The following is a 23267-nucleotide window of genomic DNA, read 5'->3' on the forward strand; positions in this document are numbered from 1 at the left end:
ATATATATATATATATATATATATATATATATATATACACTCTTTTAATTTGCATACACCATTCTGGGGTAAGAATTATATTATCATTTTAATCCAGTTTGTTGAAGTTTAGTTGTTTTGTTATAGATTAGTTGTCTGCTTACTGTTTATAGAATGTTTTGTTTCTGGCATGTATGTCTGCAAAAGGGCATGGAAATGTGTGTGCGTGCGTATGTGGCGGGGGGGGGGGGGGGAGGGCGAGGGAGAATAACATACTTGTATTTACATGAACAACGTGGGAAATACAGCAATTTTGTTTCAAGTCGAGGACCTTCGAGTGTTCTCTCAGAAAAATATGAAATGGGTAAAAAAATTTAAGAGGTCTTTTAGATTTTGAGAAATAAATATTTGTCTCTTTTTATCAGTATGTGTACTTTTTATTTGTACTTGCTGAAAAATAAAACACAAAATATTGTCCATATGAATCAAAGATTCGTACGAAAGAAAATAAATGAATTTCAGCTTTATAAAAGTTTATTTAATGATATTTCATTAGAATTATTTTAAGTGGTAATTGGGTTACCCAAAGCTATTTTTTGTTGGATCTTACCTTTGATAAGCTTAGTTACGTACGCGCAAGCAGACAATGGAAAGCAATAAGGAAAAGGTTAGAAAGGGAAGAAAACATATGTATACACTTTGAAAACTATGAGTACATCGTTGGAGTATAACAGCTCCTTACCAGGAGAGGTCCAACCAGTATGAGTGTATTCTCTGTGTTAAATATAGATTAACATTATCAGATTCTACACATGTCATGATAGAGGTAGAGATACCACAAACAGCAATCGAAGACGTTATGAATCTGTTGATAAGTATAGAAATGGGAAAGATTTTTTTAATGTATAAAAAAATATATAATTTTTTTTTATACCAGAGATACAAGACTCGTAACATCGATGTTAGTTTTTGTTGAGACAGATATATACTTGCACCTGCCAGACAAGGAGGAGATAACTCGTACACGCTGTAGACCTCGCGATTTAATTTTTATGTACCCGATTATTATGAAAAAAAACCACACACAGAAATATATTTTCTCAGGCTTGAAAATTGACAGATACAAAACGTTCATCTATAGCTCAGCTTTGTTTTCTTAGAAGATAATATGGCTCTTTGAAAAAAGATGTACTTTTTTGCATTTTAAAAGATAACGGGTTTTAAGAAGCAGTTGAGGTTTTCTTTAATATACGGTAGAAAAGGCATACTGATCCAAAATCAGACCACTTACTAACAGCAACAAGATGGCGTCATTCTGATCTCCCTCGTACCGCATCAGGCGTATCCTTTTGAAATCAAATCAATTTGAATTAGGATCAATCTTCACATTTCCTTCATTTGTTTTAAAATATAAAGTATTGACAGATATAAAGCGTTCATATATATATATATATATATATATATATATATATATATATATATATATATATATATATATATATATGCGTTTACATTCACTATGTTGAGTTAAGGACGTACAAATGTATCACGGTGTCAGTCGGAGGTAACGAAGAATTTTATTCACATTGCATATATATGAGCCCAAACTTGCCTATTGATTTACACATATCTCGTTACCTACCTACCTACCTACCTACATACATACATACAATGTTCATTCGCACATATACTTATATGTATATGTACGCAAGTAAGCACGTGCGTGCATAAGTGCGTAAGTAAGAACAATTTGCATATGTTTATTCAATTTTCATACATGTATTGATAAAAACCAAGAATACTAAATATTAACTAATATTTAGTCCAGTTGATGGTCATTGGCGCTGATCTTGATGAATTTTAAGATAAACAGGACGTGGACATTTGCGTATTAGGACACTGCTGTCAGCTTCCTGCGTTCATGTATATATCTTGCAAAGATTTGTTATCACTGAAAATAAAATTACTCACGAATCAGTAAACTTTTTAACCATTGATGGTATTGTTTTTGTGAAACATTTCATGAATATCGGAAATACTCTGTGCAATGCATATTGATTCTTGGTAATTAGGTTTTTTATGTATGGTCCTGTATATTTAATAGTGAGATTAGGAAGCTAGCTATGTTGGGAAATAAAAAAATTCGCCGATATTGACAAAGCGAGACTTTATTACACTCAGGTTGTAAGTTTATACGATGTAATGTATATAAAAAAACCTAACATGAATACGTGTGATACTATTACAAAATACTAAACAGTGATTACAAAATTCAGAAGACACACTCTTAGACCGTGTAAACATTAATCATGATTCGTAAGTCGCATTTATTTGTTAGTTGAATATATTTAAAAAACGCAGTCCTGAAAATATGAAGATCTTGTTTATTCATCCTGAAAATAATAATACGACGGAAGATAGTGATAGTCATCATCTATTTCTTACGACTGGCGGGTATACAATATCTTTTATTATAGGAAACAGCAGCACCTCTACCACTTTCAACAAGAAACCTGTGGTTTGCAGTTCAAAAGTTACTTAAGTTTTTATATATATTTTTAGGTCATGAGGGAGCATTTCTAAATCTAAAACATTTTTAAATAACTTATAACTTGGAGCTGTAGATGACGCATTGATGTTAGTTGCCCAGTTTTTTTTTCTCCTGTCGTTGTGAACCATTTAACTGACAAAGCTATGATTTCTCCATTAGGTTTTCACTTAATCTTAATAATTAAGGGGACCCGACCAAATTCACTGTATACCTGATGGGTACATTTCTGTCGTATTCTTCGAAGGAAAGAAAAATGAGTTTATTTTACTAAATTAGATCTTACCTATTCCCCAGATTTCACCAGCATATGTTAAAATCTTCACTATGGTCTCTGATCGAACAATTTCATATGACAATAAATAAGCACATTTAAATTGTGTATACCCTTTTAAGGAAGCCATGCTTACACAGGATTGTGTGACTATATCCCTGTGTAATAGAGTAACAATAAGTCCCCAGTTCTTGTGACTATATCCCTGTGACAGTAATAGAGTAACGACAAGTCCCCAGTTCTTGTGGCTATATCCCTGTGACAGTAAGAGTAACAACAAGTCCCCAGTTCTTATGACTATATCCCTGTGACAGTAATAGAGTAACGAGAAGTCCCCAGTTCTTGTGACTATATCCCTGTGACAGTAATAGAGTAACGACAAGTCCCCAGTTCTTGCGACTATATCCCTGTGACAGTAATAGAGTAACGACAAGTCCCCAGTTCTTATGACTATATCCCTGTGACAGTAATAGAGTAACGACAAGTCCCCAGTTCTTGTGACTATATCCCTGTGACAGTAATATAGTAACGACAAGTCCCCAGTTCTTATGACTATAGTGAAAGTCTCCACTAACAGCGATCTTTGGCTAAAAGGTTCAGAGACTGAGACAATATTATTTTTATGTATGTGCGCTTGCGTACTGTGGCCGCTTGAACAATACAATCGAATTGAGAGAGAGAGAGAGAGAGAGATAGATGGAGAATCATGCATGTATGTGCGTGTGTGTGCGTGCGATATTGATGAGTCAGTTCGAGTATGCCTATGAAATACAATACTAGGCTTAATAACGACCCACAAAGTGATGCCCACCATCAGCGACAACTTACCATATGTCCATGTTTGAATTCTAAAATGAGCATCGTCTTTGTTAGACTAAAGATTCCTGCGGTTTTTGGACAATACGCGTTCCTCAGTCACCTGGTTTATGTAGCACATACATTCTGAGGTTGGTTTCCTTTCAGAAGACTATAGATAATTTAGTACAGTCGAATGTTATCACTTTTCATCATAGCTTTTCAGATATGTTTGCCTTGTCTAATGTTCTCAATGAGTATATCTAATTAAGGAACCGCCCCCCGCCCCGAATGTTACATTAAACATTTGTCCCTAGGGGTCCATGCATCAAATCCCAACATGTTCCACTCCATTCCAGTTCTTCAATACACGAGCTGTCGGGGGGATCAGGTGGCATAAGTAAGCTACAAATACCTGTCTTGCTTAGGCCGCTCCTGTTTATTGTTATATTACAATACAATAATATTGCAGTGAGAGAAATCGTTTATCATTTTAAAGGCCAATTTGTTGGAATAATTTCCACCACGTGTCTATAGGGATACAAATTTTATGTGATAGATTATGACCAAATTGAAAACGAAATTCATTCATTCTTTTGATCTTCTTTTCCTTTCTCAATAAATTGGTTAAAGAAATAGTTTATCAAAGAAAAAATGTATCATTAGATTTTGGGTGTAATCTTTTGTGTATGATTTTTTTTTTCGTTTTGAATTTGTTGCAAACACCGCTCGTAGGTATGACTTTGTTATTTTATTATCATCACAAGATTGCATTCAGCTTAATCTTTGCATATTTTAAACTTTTATATTTTTTCCCCACTTTGTGGCGTTATAATTTTATACGTCTTTAAATTATTCTGCCCCTAAATCCATTCTCTCTCTCTCTCTCTCTCTCTCTCTCTCTCTCTCTCTCTCTCTCTATATATATATATATATATATATATATATATATATATATATATATATATATATATATATATATATATATGTCTGTTTGTCTGCTCGTGTCTTTGTTGTTATTAATTGTTTTATTAATTGTTTATGAGAAAGATTGTTTCTTGTAACTTTTCATGAAATGAACTAACACGTAATATAATTCCGCTCAGAAAAGTACTTTTTTCTTCATATGTGGACTTTCTTTCTTGACAGTGCCGACCCCGAACGATCAGCCTGCTCGAGGCTCATCAGGTTGTCGTCCGAAGTGTACGCCCGAATTTTGTGGTAAACATCCAAGGGCGATTTGCTCCGCCATGTGAGTAATAAAGCATATGCACGATATTTAGACTTATTTTATGAAAAGTCGGGGGGAGGGGGGGAATAGTTTATTAGTACATTCCTTTAGTAAGTTTACCCAAAAATGTAACGGAAAAAGTCAGTCCCTACTCAATTTTTTCAGGATACCTTTCTACAAGAACGTATAAAAACTAATCCTGCTTAATAAAATTCGTTGTTGAGGGTCTCTTCTCCCTCCCTCCCCCTTCTCTCTCTCTCTCTCTCTCTCTCTCTCTTTGTTTTAATGTTTCGTTAGCCTATTCATTCCCAACTTATTTAGGTTTTGCTGTTGTCCTTTTCCGTTCTGCCTAGCTTATGTATTTGTTTGGTTTTTCAAATGGCTACTTTTACTCGTTCCTCTAGCACTAGCCATTTTCCCATTAGTCTTCCAGCTGTGTCTTTTATCCGAAATGCCTCCAGCTTTTATGGCTCAGAATATTGAAATTTTAGTGTTCCAGATGTTGAAATATTAGGTCCAGGAAATTGAAATTTTAGGGCTCGGAATGTTGAAATAGTAGGGTTCCGGATGTTAAAATATTAATATTCCGGATGTTGAGATTTGGTGACCTTATAGTAGTTATCCTTTATGTCAATCTGTCGACCCTCAGTCAGTCAAGCTGTCCGTTCGTGCACATCTTTGTAAAGGCATATATCTTCATTTATGCTTTTATCTTGTCATCTTACTGTTATAATCCTTTGAAATCACTCAGTCACCTTACTGTTACGATCCTTCTAACACACACAATCACCCTTCGTTAGCTGCTGCATCCTTAACGAAAGTCATCATATTTTACGACCAGGTTATTAAAACAGCACCAGGCTGTTGCATGACATGGCCTGAATATCGACTGACATTTACATAGTTATGGTCATTCGTTTTTATCCATGTATCTGAACGTTTGCTTTTCATTTTGTTGGAATATAATATGTAAGTTATTGCCTAAAATAAGAACGGGACAGAAGAGGTTGATCTGTTACATTTCTTACCGTGTGTAATGCAGCTTAATTAATTATCAAAACTCATTTCTTGTTGTATTGCAAGAAATACAAGTAGTGCTGTCTTTGCAATCAAGCCTTGTAATCGAAGCATCTCGCGTAGAAATAATGAATACCCCTTTGCCTCTTTGTATTAATTGAATTTAGGTGTACAATCTATGCGCTGATCTCCATACAGGGCCATTAGGGGTGACATATCTGAAATCTGAGTTCGATCAGTCACAAAGCATATGATACAATTTGTTCTATAGGTATAACAGAACGGCTGACTGAGTTCGCATAAAGATTGTAGCTCTATTTCTAAGTGTAAGTGAATCATTCAAGTGTCATGTTGGATTTCATTTTGTTTATGTAATTGATTAAATTGTTATATTTTATATATGGGGCCTGTGTTGTTCTATTCTATATTTCTGCTCATATATTTGTTATTCCATCCATTAGGTTTTATTTTATTGTTTAATTGTTCCCGGTAATAACACCGTGATCAGTCATCTGCTAGAAAACGATAACCGAAATCCATAAGGAGTGGGAGAGATCACAGTTCGAGTACCTCCTAACAGGGTGGTCCAAGAGACCTAGTACACATATTAGACAAATGGGCCACGCTAGTAGTCTATGAGACCTAGTTTACATATTAGACTAATGGTTCAGACTAGTTGTCTATGAGACTTGATACACATTTTAGACTAGTGGGCCAGACTAGTGGTCTATGAGACTTGGTACACATATTTTAATAATGGTACAGACTAGTAGTCTGTGAGACTTGGTACACATATTAGAATAATGGGCCAGACTAGTGGTCTATGAGACTTGGTACACATATTAGAATAATGGGACTAGTAGTCTAAGAGACGTGATACATGTATTAGACTAATGGGCCAGACTAGTGGTCTATGAGACTTGGTACACATGTTAGACTAATGGGCCAGACTAGTGGTCTGTGAGACTTGGTAAACATGTTAGAATAATGGTACAGACTAGTGGTCTAAGAGACTTGGTAATGGGCCAGACTAGTGGTCTATGAGACTTGGTACACATATTAGAATAATGGGACTAGTAGTCTAAGAGACGTGATACATGTATTAGACAAATGGACCAGACTAGTGGTCTATGAGACTTGGTACACATGTTAGACTAATGGGCCAGACTAGTGGTCTGTGAGACTTGGTAAACATGTTAGAATAATGGTACAGACTAGTGGTCTAAGAGACTTGGTACACATATTAGACTAATGGGCCACGCTAGTAGTCTATGATACCTAGTACACATATTGGAATAATGGGCCAGACTAGTGGTCTATGAGACTTGGTACACATATTAGAATAATGGGACTAGTAGTCTAAGAGACGTGGTACATGTATTAGACTAATGGGCCAGACTAGTGGTCTATGAGACTTGGTACACATGTTAGACTAATGGGCCAGACTAGTGGTCTATGAGACTTGGTACACATGTTGGACTAATGGGCCAGACTAGTGGTCTGTGAGACTTGGTAAACATGTTAGAATAATGGTACAGATTTGTGGTCTAAGAGACTTGGTACACATATTAGACTAATGGGCCAGACTAGTGGTCTATGATACCTAGTACACATATTGGAATAATTGGCCAGACTAGCGGTCTATGAGACTTGATACACATATTAGACTAATTGGCCAGACTAGTGGTCTATGAGACTTGATACACATATTAGACTAATGGTACAGACTAGTGGTCTATGAGATTTGATACACATATTAGACTAATGGGCCAGACTAGTGGTCTGTGAGACTGGATACACATATTAGACTAATGGGCCAGACTAGTGGTCTATGAGACTTGATACACATATTAGACTAATTGGCCAGACTAGTGGTCTGTGAGACTTGATACACATTTTAGACTAATGGGCCAGACTAGTGGTCTGTGAGACTTGATACACATTTTAGACTAATGGGTCAGGCTAGTGGTCTATGAGACATGGTACACATATTGGAATAATTGGCCAGACTAGTGGTCTGTGAGGCTAGGTACATATATTGGACTAGTGGGTCAGATCGACCCGTGTGCACATCCATTCATCCATCTGTGATCTACACTTTCTTTGCGGTCAAGTTTCCAAAATTATTTAAATTATATCTATGAAATTTTTGGCATATATTAGACTAGTCGTGTACATTTGGTACCCGCACTAGAAGTGTCCTTAAATTGGGTACAGTACATTGTTACGACTCGTTGGTCTTACAGTAACAGAAAGAAGCAAATCTAATTGTATATTCTAAAATTCAGCAAATAAGTTGTTTCCCTAGAATACAAAGTAAAAGTTATTCATTATTGTGAGCTGAATCCCAAATAGTATTACAAGTTTCATCAAAAGTCCAAACGTATAGAGTATTCAGAATGAATTTCAGTCTTGAAAATGCTGATGTTCCAATAGCCTGTTTACTCGAGCTTATTGTTGCATGTCTAGTTTCTTTTTCTAATTTTACTTCATTTTTTCATTTTTTTCTTCTTCATGTGCAGCGATGTAGCCGAAATACCAATGTCTTGTCAAGGAAAATGCCAGCACACCTCATGTAAGGCCTGTAAATTTGTCACAACGCCATCTTGCCGAAAGTGTGCCAAAGACGATTTCCGGTGTATGAAAAAATACGGAAAATGCATAAAAAGAGATACGTGCATTCGAACGACATTTCCATGTTCTGCCAAACCTCCGAAGGTAATTATTAGTAGTAGTGGTAATAGTAGTAGTTTTAGTAGTAGTAGTAGTAATTGTTATGCATATTGTTGTTTTTTAAGTACTATGTTCATACCTGAGTAAAGACCGTGTACTGAAACACAAGTAAATGATCCAAATTTTATAGTATATTAAATCAGGCGAGCCAGTTTCCATTCGAAATAAATATATATATTTGTTTCATGTTAAGTCCGTATGCCTTGCATCTTGTTTTGGAAGCATCAGCAGTTTGCCTTACAATCGCTAATTGTACGAATGGTCTACAGCGCTCTCTGTTACGGATCACTGCCTTCTCATCTCTGTCTGCGTGGGTTCGAGTCTGGGATTCGGCCGATGTGGGTATGTGAGAAAGCTTGTCAGTAGCTTCTCGTGGGTCGGTGGTTCTTTCCGAGGTTTTCCCGGTTTCTTCCTCCACCATTAATACTGGCCGCCATGTATAGCCTATCTTGTGCTGAAAAATGGCGTTAAACCCCATTACAACAACAACAACTACAATCGCTAATTCTATTTCTTCTGTTTGTCTATCCAAGGTCAGGAGTCACTATAGTTTAGTAGTTACCATGACGAACTCGTGCCCGAAAGGGTAACATATCATCGGGTCAGCTTAGGTCCGTTTCGATGTTGCTCCTGGTCACGGCTCTTTGATGTCAGTTGCCTTGTTAATAAACACCCTATTTCCGTTTATATGCCGTAAAACAGCAACAACCGCTTGTCTAAGACATTTCTTATCCACAAGTCATACCAGAGATTTATAAAAATGGTACTAACAGCTGCCTCGCTTGGCGCTCAGTATTAAGAGGTTAGTGTTATGACTGGTCGGTCTGGTGTCAGGATAATGTGACTGGGTAGGACATCATGCTACATGTCTGCGGCATGATGCCCGAGTGCTAGAAGTCACTATAAACTGCCACATTCCAGACATCCTAGCGATATGACTGAAAAATTGTTACAGCTACGTTAAAAATCCAAATCACACACACACAGACGCACGCGCGCACGCACACACACACACACACACACTCCAACATAACCTTTTTCAAACTGCTCAATATATGGTTTAGGAATTTGCACAATTGACATAAAATAAGGTTTATTGATGAAGTTTGGCACCAGGAATTCAATCGAATTGAATAAATGGTTCAAATTTGTGCCACACTACGGAATGCCGGCTTTCCTTTTTTTCCCCTTTAAACGTATTAAATATATTATTCATAATCGATTGATTACATTGTGTTACATACCGTTACAATGCAACCGGTATTGTTTTGTGACCGTACAGAAAGAGACATCATAATGAAAGTGGCTGTTTACTACGGGTGCAACCATCTTAACATTAAATTGTTAAGCGACGAAGACGGTGCACTTGAGGCTGTTGACGATAATAAAATTGACCCTTATATGGACCAATCTTGGATTTGGTGGTAATAAAGTGAAGATCTGAGGCCACAGTATGTGTCACTTTGCTACTTCAGAATAGCAGCTGTTTTGTTAGGCCATGGGTGTCGTTGGAGGGTGGTTCGATAATGGCATCTGACAGCTTTAGCACGACAGGCAAATGTAGCAGCTACAGGTCTACCCACACCAGCCGGACCAATGCAACGAGCTCTAAGGCTGCCGTCTGGAATTTGTTCAAAGGCTGATACCTAAACCGGTTCTAATGCCACTACCCATATTGACCCAAAGCTATTCGAAGCGGATAAACGACGGGCCATGCGGAAGACCTCCATGGAAGCAAGAAAATAAACCAGTAGTCCCTTCTACACGATTCCCTTTGTCCTCTCTCACCCAAAACAAATGGTCGTTCTGGAAAGGATAAAATCGTCGTAGACAATCATTCCGTAATACTAAGAGGCCACCTTGTAGAAGCCGACCTCACTTAACTACTCTGGCCTGTTTTGGGTACATATTTTGACGCATGAGGATGGAAAGAATCGAATCAAGTTTAACCTTATCGCTAAATCACAGCCAGAAAAGGTGACATTAGAATTGGAAGCTAAGTCTTGTTTCATGACTTCGATGAGCTGATCCGTAACGCCATAGCCAAGGCTGACTAGCGACTGGAAACGTTTATCAAGGTTTTCTTGTCAGATGCCAGTAGGTAAAGCTGTACACTTAGCAGTACCAGCCATTTTGAGACAAAGTTGTTATACCCACGCCAAAGTTGATCACACAAATAGCCGTCATTTACGTAGAAAACCAAGACGTCCGATATTTTGAATATGCATTTCCTTCCGCAAAGTACCGCGCTGATCACCATACCAACCGTCCCAGTAATTACAGTCAATATCAGGGAACGCTTCGATTTGACAAGCTTTAGTTTCTGGTAAAGGTCTCTGACATTACCAAGTTTGATGCCATTGATCATTTCATCGCCGTCATCATCTATGGTTGGGACCCCGCACTTTAAGCATCTCCGATAAAGTTCTTGATAAAACCATCAACATGCTGCTGCTGTGGGACAAATTTACGATTTTACACGATTGGTATATTGCAGTAACAAACATAAAGATAAACGTACGTCTGCTGCCGATGTCTCCAAGCCTTTCCAGACTTTACCTTCTGGAAGCCACGTCAAAACACTGCTGGGGTATGGCTCTGCGCCTCATAGCCAGGAAAAATAGGCTTTGCTTTAAGCACCTCTTAAATCGGACACAAAAAAGGGATTGGACTGGATTGGATCACGCCTCGAGCCTATGACTGCGTCCAACGACGGGTCGACAGAGTATTCGAAGAGTTTATGAAGTATCTAATCGAGACCTAAACACTTGTGGATGAGGTGCTAGAATAACGAGTCATGACAAAGTCAGCTAGCAGATGAATGTACTTCTTGATCTTCCTGCGGATGCGAGGCCGCACTATCTAAAGCAAGCACGGTTGGGTTCAAGCCACATCGACCGCCGTATCCCGTAGTGACCGAATCACCTCGATCTGCTTGCTCGACAAGTACTCGGGTGTCATGGCCTTTAGCGTGAGAACTTCATTTTGACTCGACGACCTTTTCTCTAAGCGATAATACCAGTGAGATGTAGTTCAGTATCATCCGGTACGACCTTTAGCTCTTCTCGCACCGATCACATCGGGCTACTTAACAAGGTGATATATGACTGACTGACCATAGGTTTCTCATCGGTCGAGTATGCAGCGTCCAGGCCTGGTAGGTGGCACAGTTGGTTCCACCATCCATTTCTCCAGGCGCGTGTAAGTCTTCACCATTGCCAGCGCATTGATAGGCTATCCGGGCGGCTTTCTTTGGCGCGCAGTTTCGACCTGGCCTGGACCGCGCATGGATATGTAATTACATGGTAACTGTGGACGATAATCCTGGCAATCGTATTCATAACCTGCAATACTACTCATTCGAAGCACACTGTACCAACCCAAATCGTTGGATGGACCTACTGTATCAGGACACTTCTGCTGCTTTCCTCCCGCTGCGGATCTCAAAGACCGTAAACGACAGCGATTACGACGAGATGGGATAGGTAACGATCATCAGCAATGGTAGGACGTGCGCAAGGTCATCTTCGCTGTCAGGTACACCAGCTAAAACACCGACAAAGAAGCCATATTCCGCAAGGTCGCGCTCTCGAATCTCGCCATGTTGAAGCCAGTACTGACGCCAGAACTGTGGTCGACTCGGGATGGAAACGAACACGATTAACGTCTTGCAGTGTGGACAGAATACCGTATCTTTCCAGACCATAAACATGGGTACCCAGCAAAAAGCACGGTCTTTGACCATTTCTCTTGGCAGATCTGTGCCCAGCATGTTTTCGTAGCCCTTGCGGACACATGACCGGCCTACACAAGTACTAGTCAGTAATATCATACTGCATCGGGATATCGGTTTGCACATTGGCCAGCAGACAGGTGTATATGGAAGCTGCATTGAGCTAAATTAAAATTGTAATGCCCTCTGGACAAATTTAGAAATGCCCCCTCCCTTTTCCCTCGCCTAATGTACATAAACGTTTGGTTTTGCCTCATCCCACCACCCTGACATTAGAAAAAGATGCAGAATCGGAATATAAATCAGTCACATGTCTCCAAGAATTATTTGTATACGTTTTACTCTCAGCTGTTTTATATATAGAAGATCTCAAATGGATAATAATGTAATACTGAATTTTTGAAACATTTTGAATAATGTCCAGCTTTTGCGAGCCCTGATGAAAAGCTGGACATTTTTCAATGATTTTCAAAAATGTAATATTAAATCATTACCCATTTGAGATTCTTTTTATCACAGTTTATATTTCAGTGGAAATTATTTAGATAGAAATAAGAACGAATAATTTCTTTCATTCATACAGACGTTGCACCTTTCATTTGTTTTGCGTAAAATGTAGTCCCAAACAAAGTTGAACTAGTATTGACGTTTAAAAGTAGATTATACGTTTCTTGCAATCTATAAGTCAAAGAACAAGCGTCCTTCCGAATAAACAGAACATTTCACACAAACAAAATCATTTTTCAACAAAATTTCAGATGTTCGTGATGTCACATTCTTTGATACAGTACCTGTTAGCATGCAAGTAGACGGTACATGTTTACCTAACCTAACATGTCACTTTTACAACTAAACATTACATTGTTGCAATATTCATTTGAAAGAACGTTTCCTGGATGCAGAAATTTCCACATTTACTGTAATGTATTTGTGACCGGACATTTGATGTACTTGACTTGGAACAGCAGACTACAGAATATGTTAACAATTTTCATTTTGAGTCGGAATGACATCACATATTTACCGCGAAAATATGCATTGGTTGGATAAACTTCTGTCATTTTGGAGACCGGTTGATGGCCACGGTCTTCTTTGAACATATGTGTGTTTATTTATTTCTGTAAGTGACATTTAAACCACTCTTGTATATAGGGTGAAGTCCATGCTTCAGGTTTACCACCCCCTCAAACCCCAACCTGCACATTCACTATGAACTGAGCAATACCCTTAGTTTTACTTCTTGTTTTAGTTCCTGTCTTGGGATTTTAGCCATTTTTCATGTTATGATATGTTATACATGATACATGTTATACATGATATAACAAAACCTTCCCTACAGTGGTAAATTTGCCATAATCAGATGGATGAGACCATTTTTTCACCCATTTCCTTTTGTGAATCTAATCTTTTTAAAATGGCGGCCAAAATGTTCATTGACAACAACAACATTCCAAAAGGCGGAGTTAAAAAGTTTTCCCACGATCGCAGCCAATCAGTCAAGAGAACACACCACACAATAATTTCATGGACTTATTTTTACCAATCAGAATCACATAAAGCAATATGTTCACAAGTTATAATATCAAAAATATGAAACTGTACACAGCATAGGCAAAGTGTACTATGTGATAAATGACAGTCTCTGTATTTATGGCAGAAAGCAAATAAATATTTTTCAATTATGAAAGGAAAAAGCACTGAACATTAATATGTGCTAATCGAAAAAATCGAATTTAAAGAAAAATAAAGAACGAAAGCAGTGACTACAAATCGATTTACCAGCAAATTACCGTATTTTATCATAATGCACCAGTTAGCTTGAATATTTTCAATTTCCAGATATATTTCGAAACATACGCACTATTAGATGAAGACATTCCAGAGACGTTTTTAGCTTGATAACGGAATTTTCATCATCAGTAAAAATGAGCACTTTTGATATGTCTGTCCGCATATCCGAAACTAATACGAAATATTTATAAAATGCGGAAAAATAATTAGGGTGGATTACGTAACTTTTACTTGGGCGAGAATAAAACTACAGGTTGACTCAATATGAGATGTAAGTGAACTGAGAGTGAATAAGTGTCGTAAGAAACATATGAATGACACCGAAATAGGAACGAAGACAAGTAGCAGTTAATAAATATAACCATGAAACAAAGAGTGAAAACAATACAGTTATATCCATAGATCGAACCATATTTCTTTCCTTGATTTATGATATTATTGGAATCCATACAAATAATTTTCTTATGAGATCACATCCACTATTTTCATCCAGCCATTGTTATTAGAACCTATAAACATACTGCTAGTCTTCAATAGTTTTTCTTTGAAAATGGCTATGCAGCATACATCAGTTTGATACACGTTGACAAATTGTCCTGATATCAGCATCTCGATGACACCAATACGTGTACACTCATGTCTTCCAGACAGCGGAAACTATGAGCACATGGCATAGATACATGTACACACGTGCTTTCCAGGCAACCAAGTATGTGAACAGAAGGCATATATACATGTACATGCGTGTCTTCCAGACATCCAAATCTGTGAAAAGGTGACATATACGTGTACAGTACATGCGTGCCTTCCAGATAACCAGGTCTGTGAACTAATGATATAAATAAATTTACACGTGTGTCTTCCAGAAAAACAAGTGTGTGAACAGATGACATCGATGCTTGTACATTCGTGTTTTCCAGACACCCAAATGTTTGAACAGATGGCATAGAAACTTGTACACGCTTGTCTTCCAGATAACCAAGTCTAGGAACATGTGACATATTTACTTGTGCACGTGTGTCTTCCAGACGTCCACGTTTGTTTACATGTCGCATACATGCGTGTTTTCCAGGCATCTAAGTCCGTTTAAAGATGGTGTAAATATCTGTGTATCAAAATCGCTCTGCTGATGGCATAGAGACGTGTCTCAAGTCTGTTTACTGATAGTACGGATTCTCGTGCACGCGTGTCTTTATGACGGCTATGACTACGAACATATGACGTAGACACTTATACATTTGTGTCGTATAGATATTTAAGACTATGAACAGATGACAGTGATACGTGTATGTGTGTGTTGTATAGACATCTAAGTCTGTGAACATATGGTATATACACTTGTGCATGTATGTCTTATAGACATCTAAGTATATGAACCTATCGCATAGACACTTGTACATGTGTGTCGAATAGACATCTATGTTTATGAACAGATGACATTGATACTTGAACACGTCCTCCAGACATCTAAGTCGGAATACTGATGTTGGATTCGGGTCTTCAAGATACTGACATTCGTCCTCTAGCAAAACGTGTCTCTTCAAAACACCTAATATCCATCCTCTAGTTCTTAAATCTTGACATTTTGGTCATAGTATTGGACACCATATGGTCAGTGTTGTGCTGATGTCAGAGGCGGCGTTAGGAGTACGCGGGGCCAGAGTATCGATATCTCGATTGGTATGCTACTGCAAACACTGATTATGTCTAGACTAGATCAACTTTAGCGATTTGGCGCACGAATTTAGTATTTTTCATTATTCATTTTAAAAAATCCTGTTTGTGGACAACGGTTTTTTTTTAATCGAAATAATAACATGACGATAATACCTTTGGCCTAATAAACTGATTATTATGGTCATTTTTCAAATAATATGAAGACACGAATTAAGAACAATAATTTGCGTGTATTACGTGCGGCCTGTATCAGCGTTTCCAATTTACCGGAGAATATAGCTTGACAAACTCATTAAGGACGACCTTATGCCTGAAGCGCGGGGCCCCCTCAAGAGTGGGGCCTGGGTCAGTCGCCCCACTTGCCACCCCCAAACGCCGTTCATGGCTGATATTCCGCGTTTCTGTATTTCTCTTAAATAGGTACGAAATGATCGAATCCAATTATTTTTGTATGAATTGAACCAATATGAGAAATTAAATGTGTTGTATGTAATCCCAGACAACACTTAATATTTAGGACCTTTCCTGGCTCTATTTTAGAAGTTTAAAATTAGTTCTATAAAGTTCCTTACTCCACGTATGTTTGAATATGTGACTTATGAGACCTCGTCTTTCCCAAACACCAAGACTCCATTGCTGGTTTATATTAGAGTTGGTACTTCGGTACAAATATATTTGCATTAGTTCATTATTAAATCCATATTAAAGAACAATTTATTGTCTTTGGAAATCGCCTGATATCAGCTAAGTCGAAACAATTAAGTGAGATTTGCATCAGCAGTGGTAGCATGGCGCCATACAAACGTGTTCTTACTGGAGATGTGAAACATTTGAGTACAAAACCTTGTAATTTCGACATGAAATAAGAATTAGAGGCAGAAAATCAAGATAGCGAGGTTACGCTTAGAGATGAAAGAGTTTGACCCGATTGTTTCTGGAACGGCTTTAAAGAACAACCGATACAATCGATACAATCATAGTATGTTGGAACACAGGGCATCAGTGTGGAAGCCTTATCAGTTTACTTGTATCGCTGCCTTAATGTATAAAGGACAAATCTGCAAACCAAAACAATATTGCAGTTTTCAAAAATCACTGCTCTGTAATTTTTTCATTCGAACTGCTGCTGTGAGATTAAGTTATTCGTTCCGGTATGAACGTGTTTAGGTTAGATTCCCTTGTAGCTCTCTGCGAGGTTTCCCGCGACGAAAGTTTCAAAAGGCGGGACATGGCTGAAGTAACCACCCCATGTTGTACGTGTCTGTTAGAAGTGAACAAATAATGATGTTCTATCCGAGAAAATCATGGTGTTTTTGTGGGATTTGGTTATATAACATATTTTAACCATATATTTTAAACATTTTACGCGGTTAACGTTTATTGTTACAGATTGATAGCATTTTTACTTGTTATAATTTATCTTATCGCATTAATCTTTTCAATATTTTAGTTCTCTAAACATTTTATGCAAATCTTCATTTTTATATTTTAAAACTTTGAATTGAATTGGCACCATGTATCCATTATTCTGTTGCTGTGCCGTTAAACATACATACATACATACATACATACATCAAGAGTTAGTACATTCCATGAACGTAGTCAATGAGGTCTAAATTACAGGTAACAAGGAGGGATTATGTATATTTCAGGTGGATGGTCGATATTCAGTTTGTATGTGTGTGTGTGTGTGTAACTCTGTGTGTGTGTGTGAGAGAGAGAGAGAGAGAGAGAGAGAGAGAGAGAGAGAGAGAGAGATTGTAATTGTTTGTTAAATGTAACCGGATTGTTTTTATTGAAGACTGAACGGATCTTTCTAAATTATACAGCCGTTGGTTTTATCATCTGCCCTCTAAGACCCAATATCACTTTGTATGGAAGAAACAGAACATTTTAACTACTGCGTCTATTACTTTTAGATAATTGCATTTTACACATCACGAGCTCCATTAAAATCCCAATGACAGTGCATTTGCAACTTTAAAATGTAATTGGTCTTTGATGTAAGGTAAGATGGAACTTGTACTGTTAAATAATGGTAAGATAAAATACCATGAAAAGTAAGAGTTTTGTACCGGAAGCACCTCGAACATAACAAGGAGAAAACCAAGAATTTTGTACCGGAATTACCTCGAATATAACTAGGAATAGAATGTATAACACTTAAATAAGCGTTAAAAATTTAAAAGACTTTTTCACCAAAACATTTGTTAATGATTGAAATTGTTATGTACCTGGCTGTTAAAGATTCTTTACTTGATTTACAGTGTAGTGTAGTGAAATATAGATAGACTAGGAAAGTGCAGTGTAGTGCAATATAGATAGATTAGGAAAGTGCAATATAGTGCAGAATATATAGATTAGGAAATTGCACTATATTGCAGTATAGGTAGATTATGCAATTGCAGTGTAGTGCAATATAGATAGAATAGGAAAGTGCAGTGTAGTGCGGTAGAAATATATTATGAAAGTGCAGTTTAGTGCAATTTAGATAGATTAGGAGAGTGCAGTGTAGTACAGTATAGATAAAGTAGGAAATTGCAGTGTTGTGCAATATAGATAGATTCAGAAAGTTCAGTGTAAAGCAGAATATATAAATCAGGAAAGTGAAGTGTAGTGTAATATAGATTAGGAAAATGCAGTGTGGTGCAGTATAGATAGATTAGGAAAGTGCAGTGTAGTGCAGTATCGATAAATTAGGAAAATGCAGTGTAGTGTAGTATAGATAGATTGGGAAAGTGCAGTGTAGTACACAGTAAAGATAAATTAGGAAAGTACAGTGTAGTGCAGTATAGATAAATTAGGAAAGTGCAGTGTATTGCAGTATGGATTAGGAAAGTGCAGTGTAGTGCAATATAGATAGATTAGGAAAGTGCAATGTAGTGCAGTATAGATAGATTAGGAAAGAAAAGGCCTTATCGTATGAAACCTTCAAACAATTATTGTTGATGAACCGACAACAAATTTGTATCATTACAGTGGAAATCATGCATGATAACGTCGTGCCACAATTCCATCCATGAGAGACATTTCTTAAGGTTTTAACTTTATTAAACTTATTGTCATACTCGCTTATAATTCCAGTTCAACTGCAGTCTGCATAGAACCAGATCTGGATCTATGCAGATTGTTAGAAGAAATCAGTAGCACAAATAACATTGACTCTGATCCGTCGGTGCATAATGCGAGTACAGATCATGGTCCATGTAAATTGCAGATGAACTCGACTTAAACACAAGTACAGACGGATTGTCTTATTCTTCTGATTAAATTTTACGCGCAGTTAATTTCGATACTCCGCAGAGGTTAGAAATTAAACAATTCGCTTCATCTTGATGGTGCAGTCCTAAAACTATAGGCATCGCGAACATGTTTCCTTTTACGAAACCTTTATTTTATATACACGTAGAATCTGTCTGTTAATTAATTCATCCATACCGTGCAGATCCTACTATTCCTATAGCCCTCCCCCCTCACACACACACACACGTATCGGATTTGTGTCATCTGTCACAATTTAGAAACATAAATCACTAATAACAATAGAGTAAGGTGCACCCCTACAAAATAGCTGGTGAAACTTGCTTAATGTGGTGTCTTATTTTTATTACATGGAGCATTCATAAATCATTTTAGCTCTTCGTCAGTCCGCCTTTTGTGTTCTAGTAAAAAGAAAATAATATATGTAACTGAATTAATCAGATATCCTTCAGCTTTTCTTCACATCTTGAGAATATCTTAAAATATATAAATCCTCAATCAAAAACTTCTTCGGCTGTTTTGATTCACGATAAATAGTGTAAGTACATATTTTTTTAACTTTATTAACTGATCTAGATATGTAGATTAAAGATGGTAAACAAAGGTTTGGTATACGTTTACTTCCTACAGTAACTCTATCTCTCTCTCTCTCTCTCTCTCTCTCTCTCTCTCTCTCACACACACACACACACACACACAACATTTGTCAGATACTTTTATAAAGCTATGAACTCTATGTTTTACAAATTTTACATGCAAAGATAAAATCCATTTGTTATCAAATAACAAGTCAAAATCCATTTGTTATCAAATAATGTTCCCTGGTGCACTTGATTTCATTTTGAAGTAGAACACCGTGGGCTAGTGAGTGTGGAATTTGGTGCCCTTTGTACCCTCCTGCAAAGCAGGCGACTAATGTGGGCAGGAGAAGCGGTGACTCGTGGATATCGTGCAGAACTTGAGTCCAAAAGATGCCAGTACGAATCCTACCCTGGGACCACCCTGATCGGCTGTCGTAGTGTGTTCTTGGGTACATTGCTGTATTATCTTGGTAGTAAACATTCATCTTGTATTGCTAAAACACTAAACGTTAGCTTTACTTTAAAGCCACTTTCTCCAGCATCGGAAAGAAGAACATATGCATCGTTATATTTTGTTTGTTTTGTTGTTCTGTTATTGGAGGAAGGTGCGTTTTTTTTAAGTATAATTGATTACGCTTAGGAATTAGTGTTTTACTTTAGAGATACATGATAGTCCATTTTATCATAAAAACATATAACATGTATGGAATTGGAAACCGTATCTCCATTATAGAAAGTAAAAAGAGCAAATTGTATTTTACGGAGCAGCCCATATTTATAATGCTGCATAGTTTGAAGTACTTGTGTTCATAATTCAAAAGCACGGTTTTGAAACCTTGAAAAGTGGGAAATCAAACATATTATTAGACATAATTATTCTGTTGAATGATTTATACAATTCATTTAGTTATTGTCGTCTTGAAACAGAATAAGATTGACACATATATACACTTGTATTGTTAATTTTAGAATATGACATCTCCACAAAAAAGAAACCATTCTCTCACTGTACACTGTTGGCATTGTGTCACTAACTTGTATGCATAAATTATTTGCAGCTTTTTAAAAAAAAGTAAATTGAACAAATAAGTTTGTGAAATATTTCAGTTCGTCTGCGAATTCAAATGACAGTTGATAGTTTCGACAACGTATTGGACCCATTATTCATATTTGCAAACAAATACTTCAGGATGTTGGGGATATAACACCAAATACTTGACACTATGAGCTACGTCAACTATGAGCTACGTCAACTAGAGTATGCATTATACGTCAGCTACAGAATATGCATTCTTTGTCAACTATAGAGTATGCATTCAACGTCAACTGCAGAGTATGCATACAATATCAACTACAGAGTATACATACAACGTCAACTGCAGAGTATGCATACAACGTCAGCTACATAGTATTCATACTACAACTAAATGGTATGCTTACAACGTCAACTACAGAGCATGCATACAACGTCAACTACAGAGCATGCATACAACGTCAACTATAGAGTATGCATACTGCAACTACATATTATGCTAATAAGATGTTGGATTGCTTTAAATATAAAAGGGAGATTTATGACCAAAAAAACATGACTGTGAATTTTAAGTATTTGACCGTTTATTTTTATTTTGGTTTTGCGTTTCTTGGGCAGGGTACCTGAACTTACTCTACACAGTTTACCCTGAACTGTCTGTTCTGATACATGGACATCACAGCCAAGGTCGGACTGTCCGTCATTCGTCTTCTAATGCCTGTTGTTGTTGTTGAAATCGTTGTTATGTTTGTTTATAGATGATAATATATCTAGTAAACTTAAAATTGTATAAAATAATTCATCACTAGCAAGATACTACACAAGGTGAAATGTAGTAGAAACTTATCAAGTAACATGATCGTTAATTTGTATATAATTACATAGAAATGGCATGGAGACTGACGTGCACTCGATCGCTCACTCATGAATAATACCATAAAGGGAATGACCAGAACCTACTATAGTGCCCAGGAAGTTTAGACTACCCCTCAGCGACACAAAGTCCCAAACACGAAATAATGACAAACCAAGCAGAAATCTCAGAAAATTGGAATAAGTCCTTTGCATTCCTTGCTCATTTTTCTTCACTAACACAAGCATATATGTAATACTGTTGTTTCACATATAATGCAAATAGGGCTTTTTCTTGCTGAAGCTGGACTAGGCCGATAAATCAGCCCCTCACTCGTGATGATATTGAGTAAGCGATTTAAGGCATATCACCTATTCATTAAAACATGCCAAAATGTGCAACGAATTTTGGCTGTACACATTCGTGTACATTATATACACTTGTCGGAAATTCTCGCGTATGTTCTTTCAGAAGCTTCATATTTAACAACAAAACTTTGGATAATTTTTTTTTTCTGTGTTTCGTTATCAACGATGCAACAGTTTACATCCATTTTATTAGATATGGCTAACAGATGCGCCCGTACAAGCCTAACTTGACAGATGCATCCGTACAAGTCTAGCTTACAGATGCATTCGTAGAAGTCTAGCTTACAGGTGCATTTGTAGAAGTCTAGCTTACAGATGCATTCGTAGAAGTCTAGCAACTTTTTGCCATTCCGATACAGTTTAGTGTGACAGCGTCTCACGAGAAATTCTAGAAAATGAGATCGATTTGGGAAGAAAGCTATCTGAACAAACAAACTTAGAGACGGGGCTAAATATAAAAAGCTTTGAAGTTAGTTATTATCGATTTAAATTGCACAGAAATTTTTTTTTAAAAAGTTATGAAACTTCTGTCACCTTCAGAACCAGTTCAGAACATGGAGGCTCACCTGACACGTATCCTGTAATGTACCGCTTTAATATACCATGGTAATATACCACCGTAATGTACCACCGTAATATACCACTGTAATGTACGGTAATATACCACTGTAATATACCACCTTAATGTACCACCGTAATATGCCACTGTAATGTACGGTAATATACCACTGTAATATACCCCGTAATGTACCACCGTAATATGCCACTGTAATGTACGGTAATATACCATTGTAATATACCAACGTAATATACCACCGCAACTGTTTACGCAAAACGATGGCACGTTATGTACTGTGTTCTCTGATTTAGAGAAGAACGAATGCTTAATTTACATTTTACATTTGTTTCTAAATTCAGCGATACCAATGAATCTCTCCTGGAATTTTATTACTTGACACAATTACCAAATTGAAAAATTTTATTAAGTCCTCAGGACATTCTAAACGTTTTATGATCCAATCTTCAAATAAAACTTTTGCCTCTGACAAAAATGCAGAAGTCGTCTAAAAGGCGCAGCATCAACAATTGTAAGACCTTTGCGTATTTTACTGTTTAGATCCGAGACAATTTTTCCCATTCTATGGGGAAAATCGGTAGCTTTTTCATTACAAAGAAGGAGAGCAAAAATGATCCCACTAATTCAAAACTAATTTCTTTAGTTAGCTATATAGGTGTACATGTGTGTGTGTGGGGGGGGGGGGAGTATTTACTTGATAATGTTAATAAAGGAGAAGACGTGTGTAATAGTTTGGGATGTATTTAAACAATTTAATTGTGTTTGGCGTAATGGTCATGTTCATAAACTTAAACACTTTGGTATCGGATTGGTTAG

General features: G+C 37.0%; 1 protein-coding gene across 2 annotated transcripts in view; it reads left to right on the forward strand.

Moving 5' to 3' along the window:
* Positions 1–23267, forward strand: part of LOC149802165 (insulin-like growth factor-binding protein 7) — an 89994-nt gene that overhangs the window by 36896 nt on the left and 29831 nt on the right. For both annotated transcript variants that reach the window (XM_089956577.1, XM_089956578.1), the window contains exons 2-3: positions 4746–4848; positions 8367–8562. In XM_089956577.1, the coding sequence (XP_089812703.1) occupies positions 4746–4848; positions 8367–8562 (299 nt within the window). The remainder of the gene's footprint in view (positions 1–4745; positions 4849–8366; positions 8563–23267) is intronic.

This window comes from Sinohyriopsis cumingii, chromosome 4 (genome assembly GCF_028554795.1).
Source record: "Sinohyriopsis cumingii isolate HCF-2022 chromosome 4, ASM2855479v2, whole genome shotgun sequence".
Taxonomy (NCBI): Eukaryota; Metazoa; Mollusca; class Bivalvia; order Unionida; family Unionidae; genus Sinohyriopsis; species Sinohyriopsis cumingii.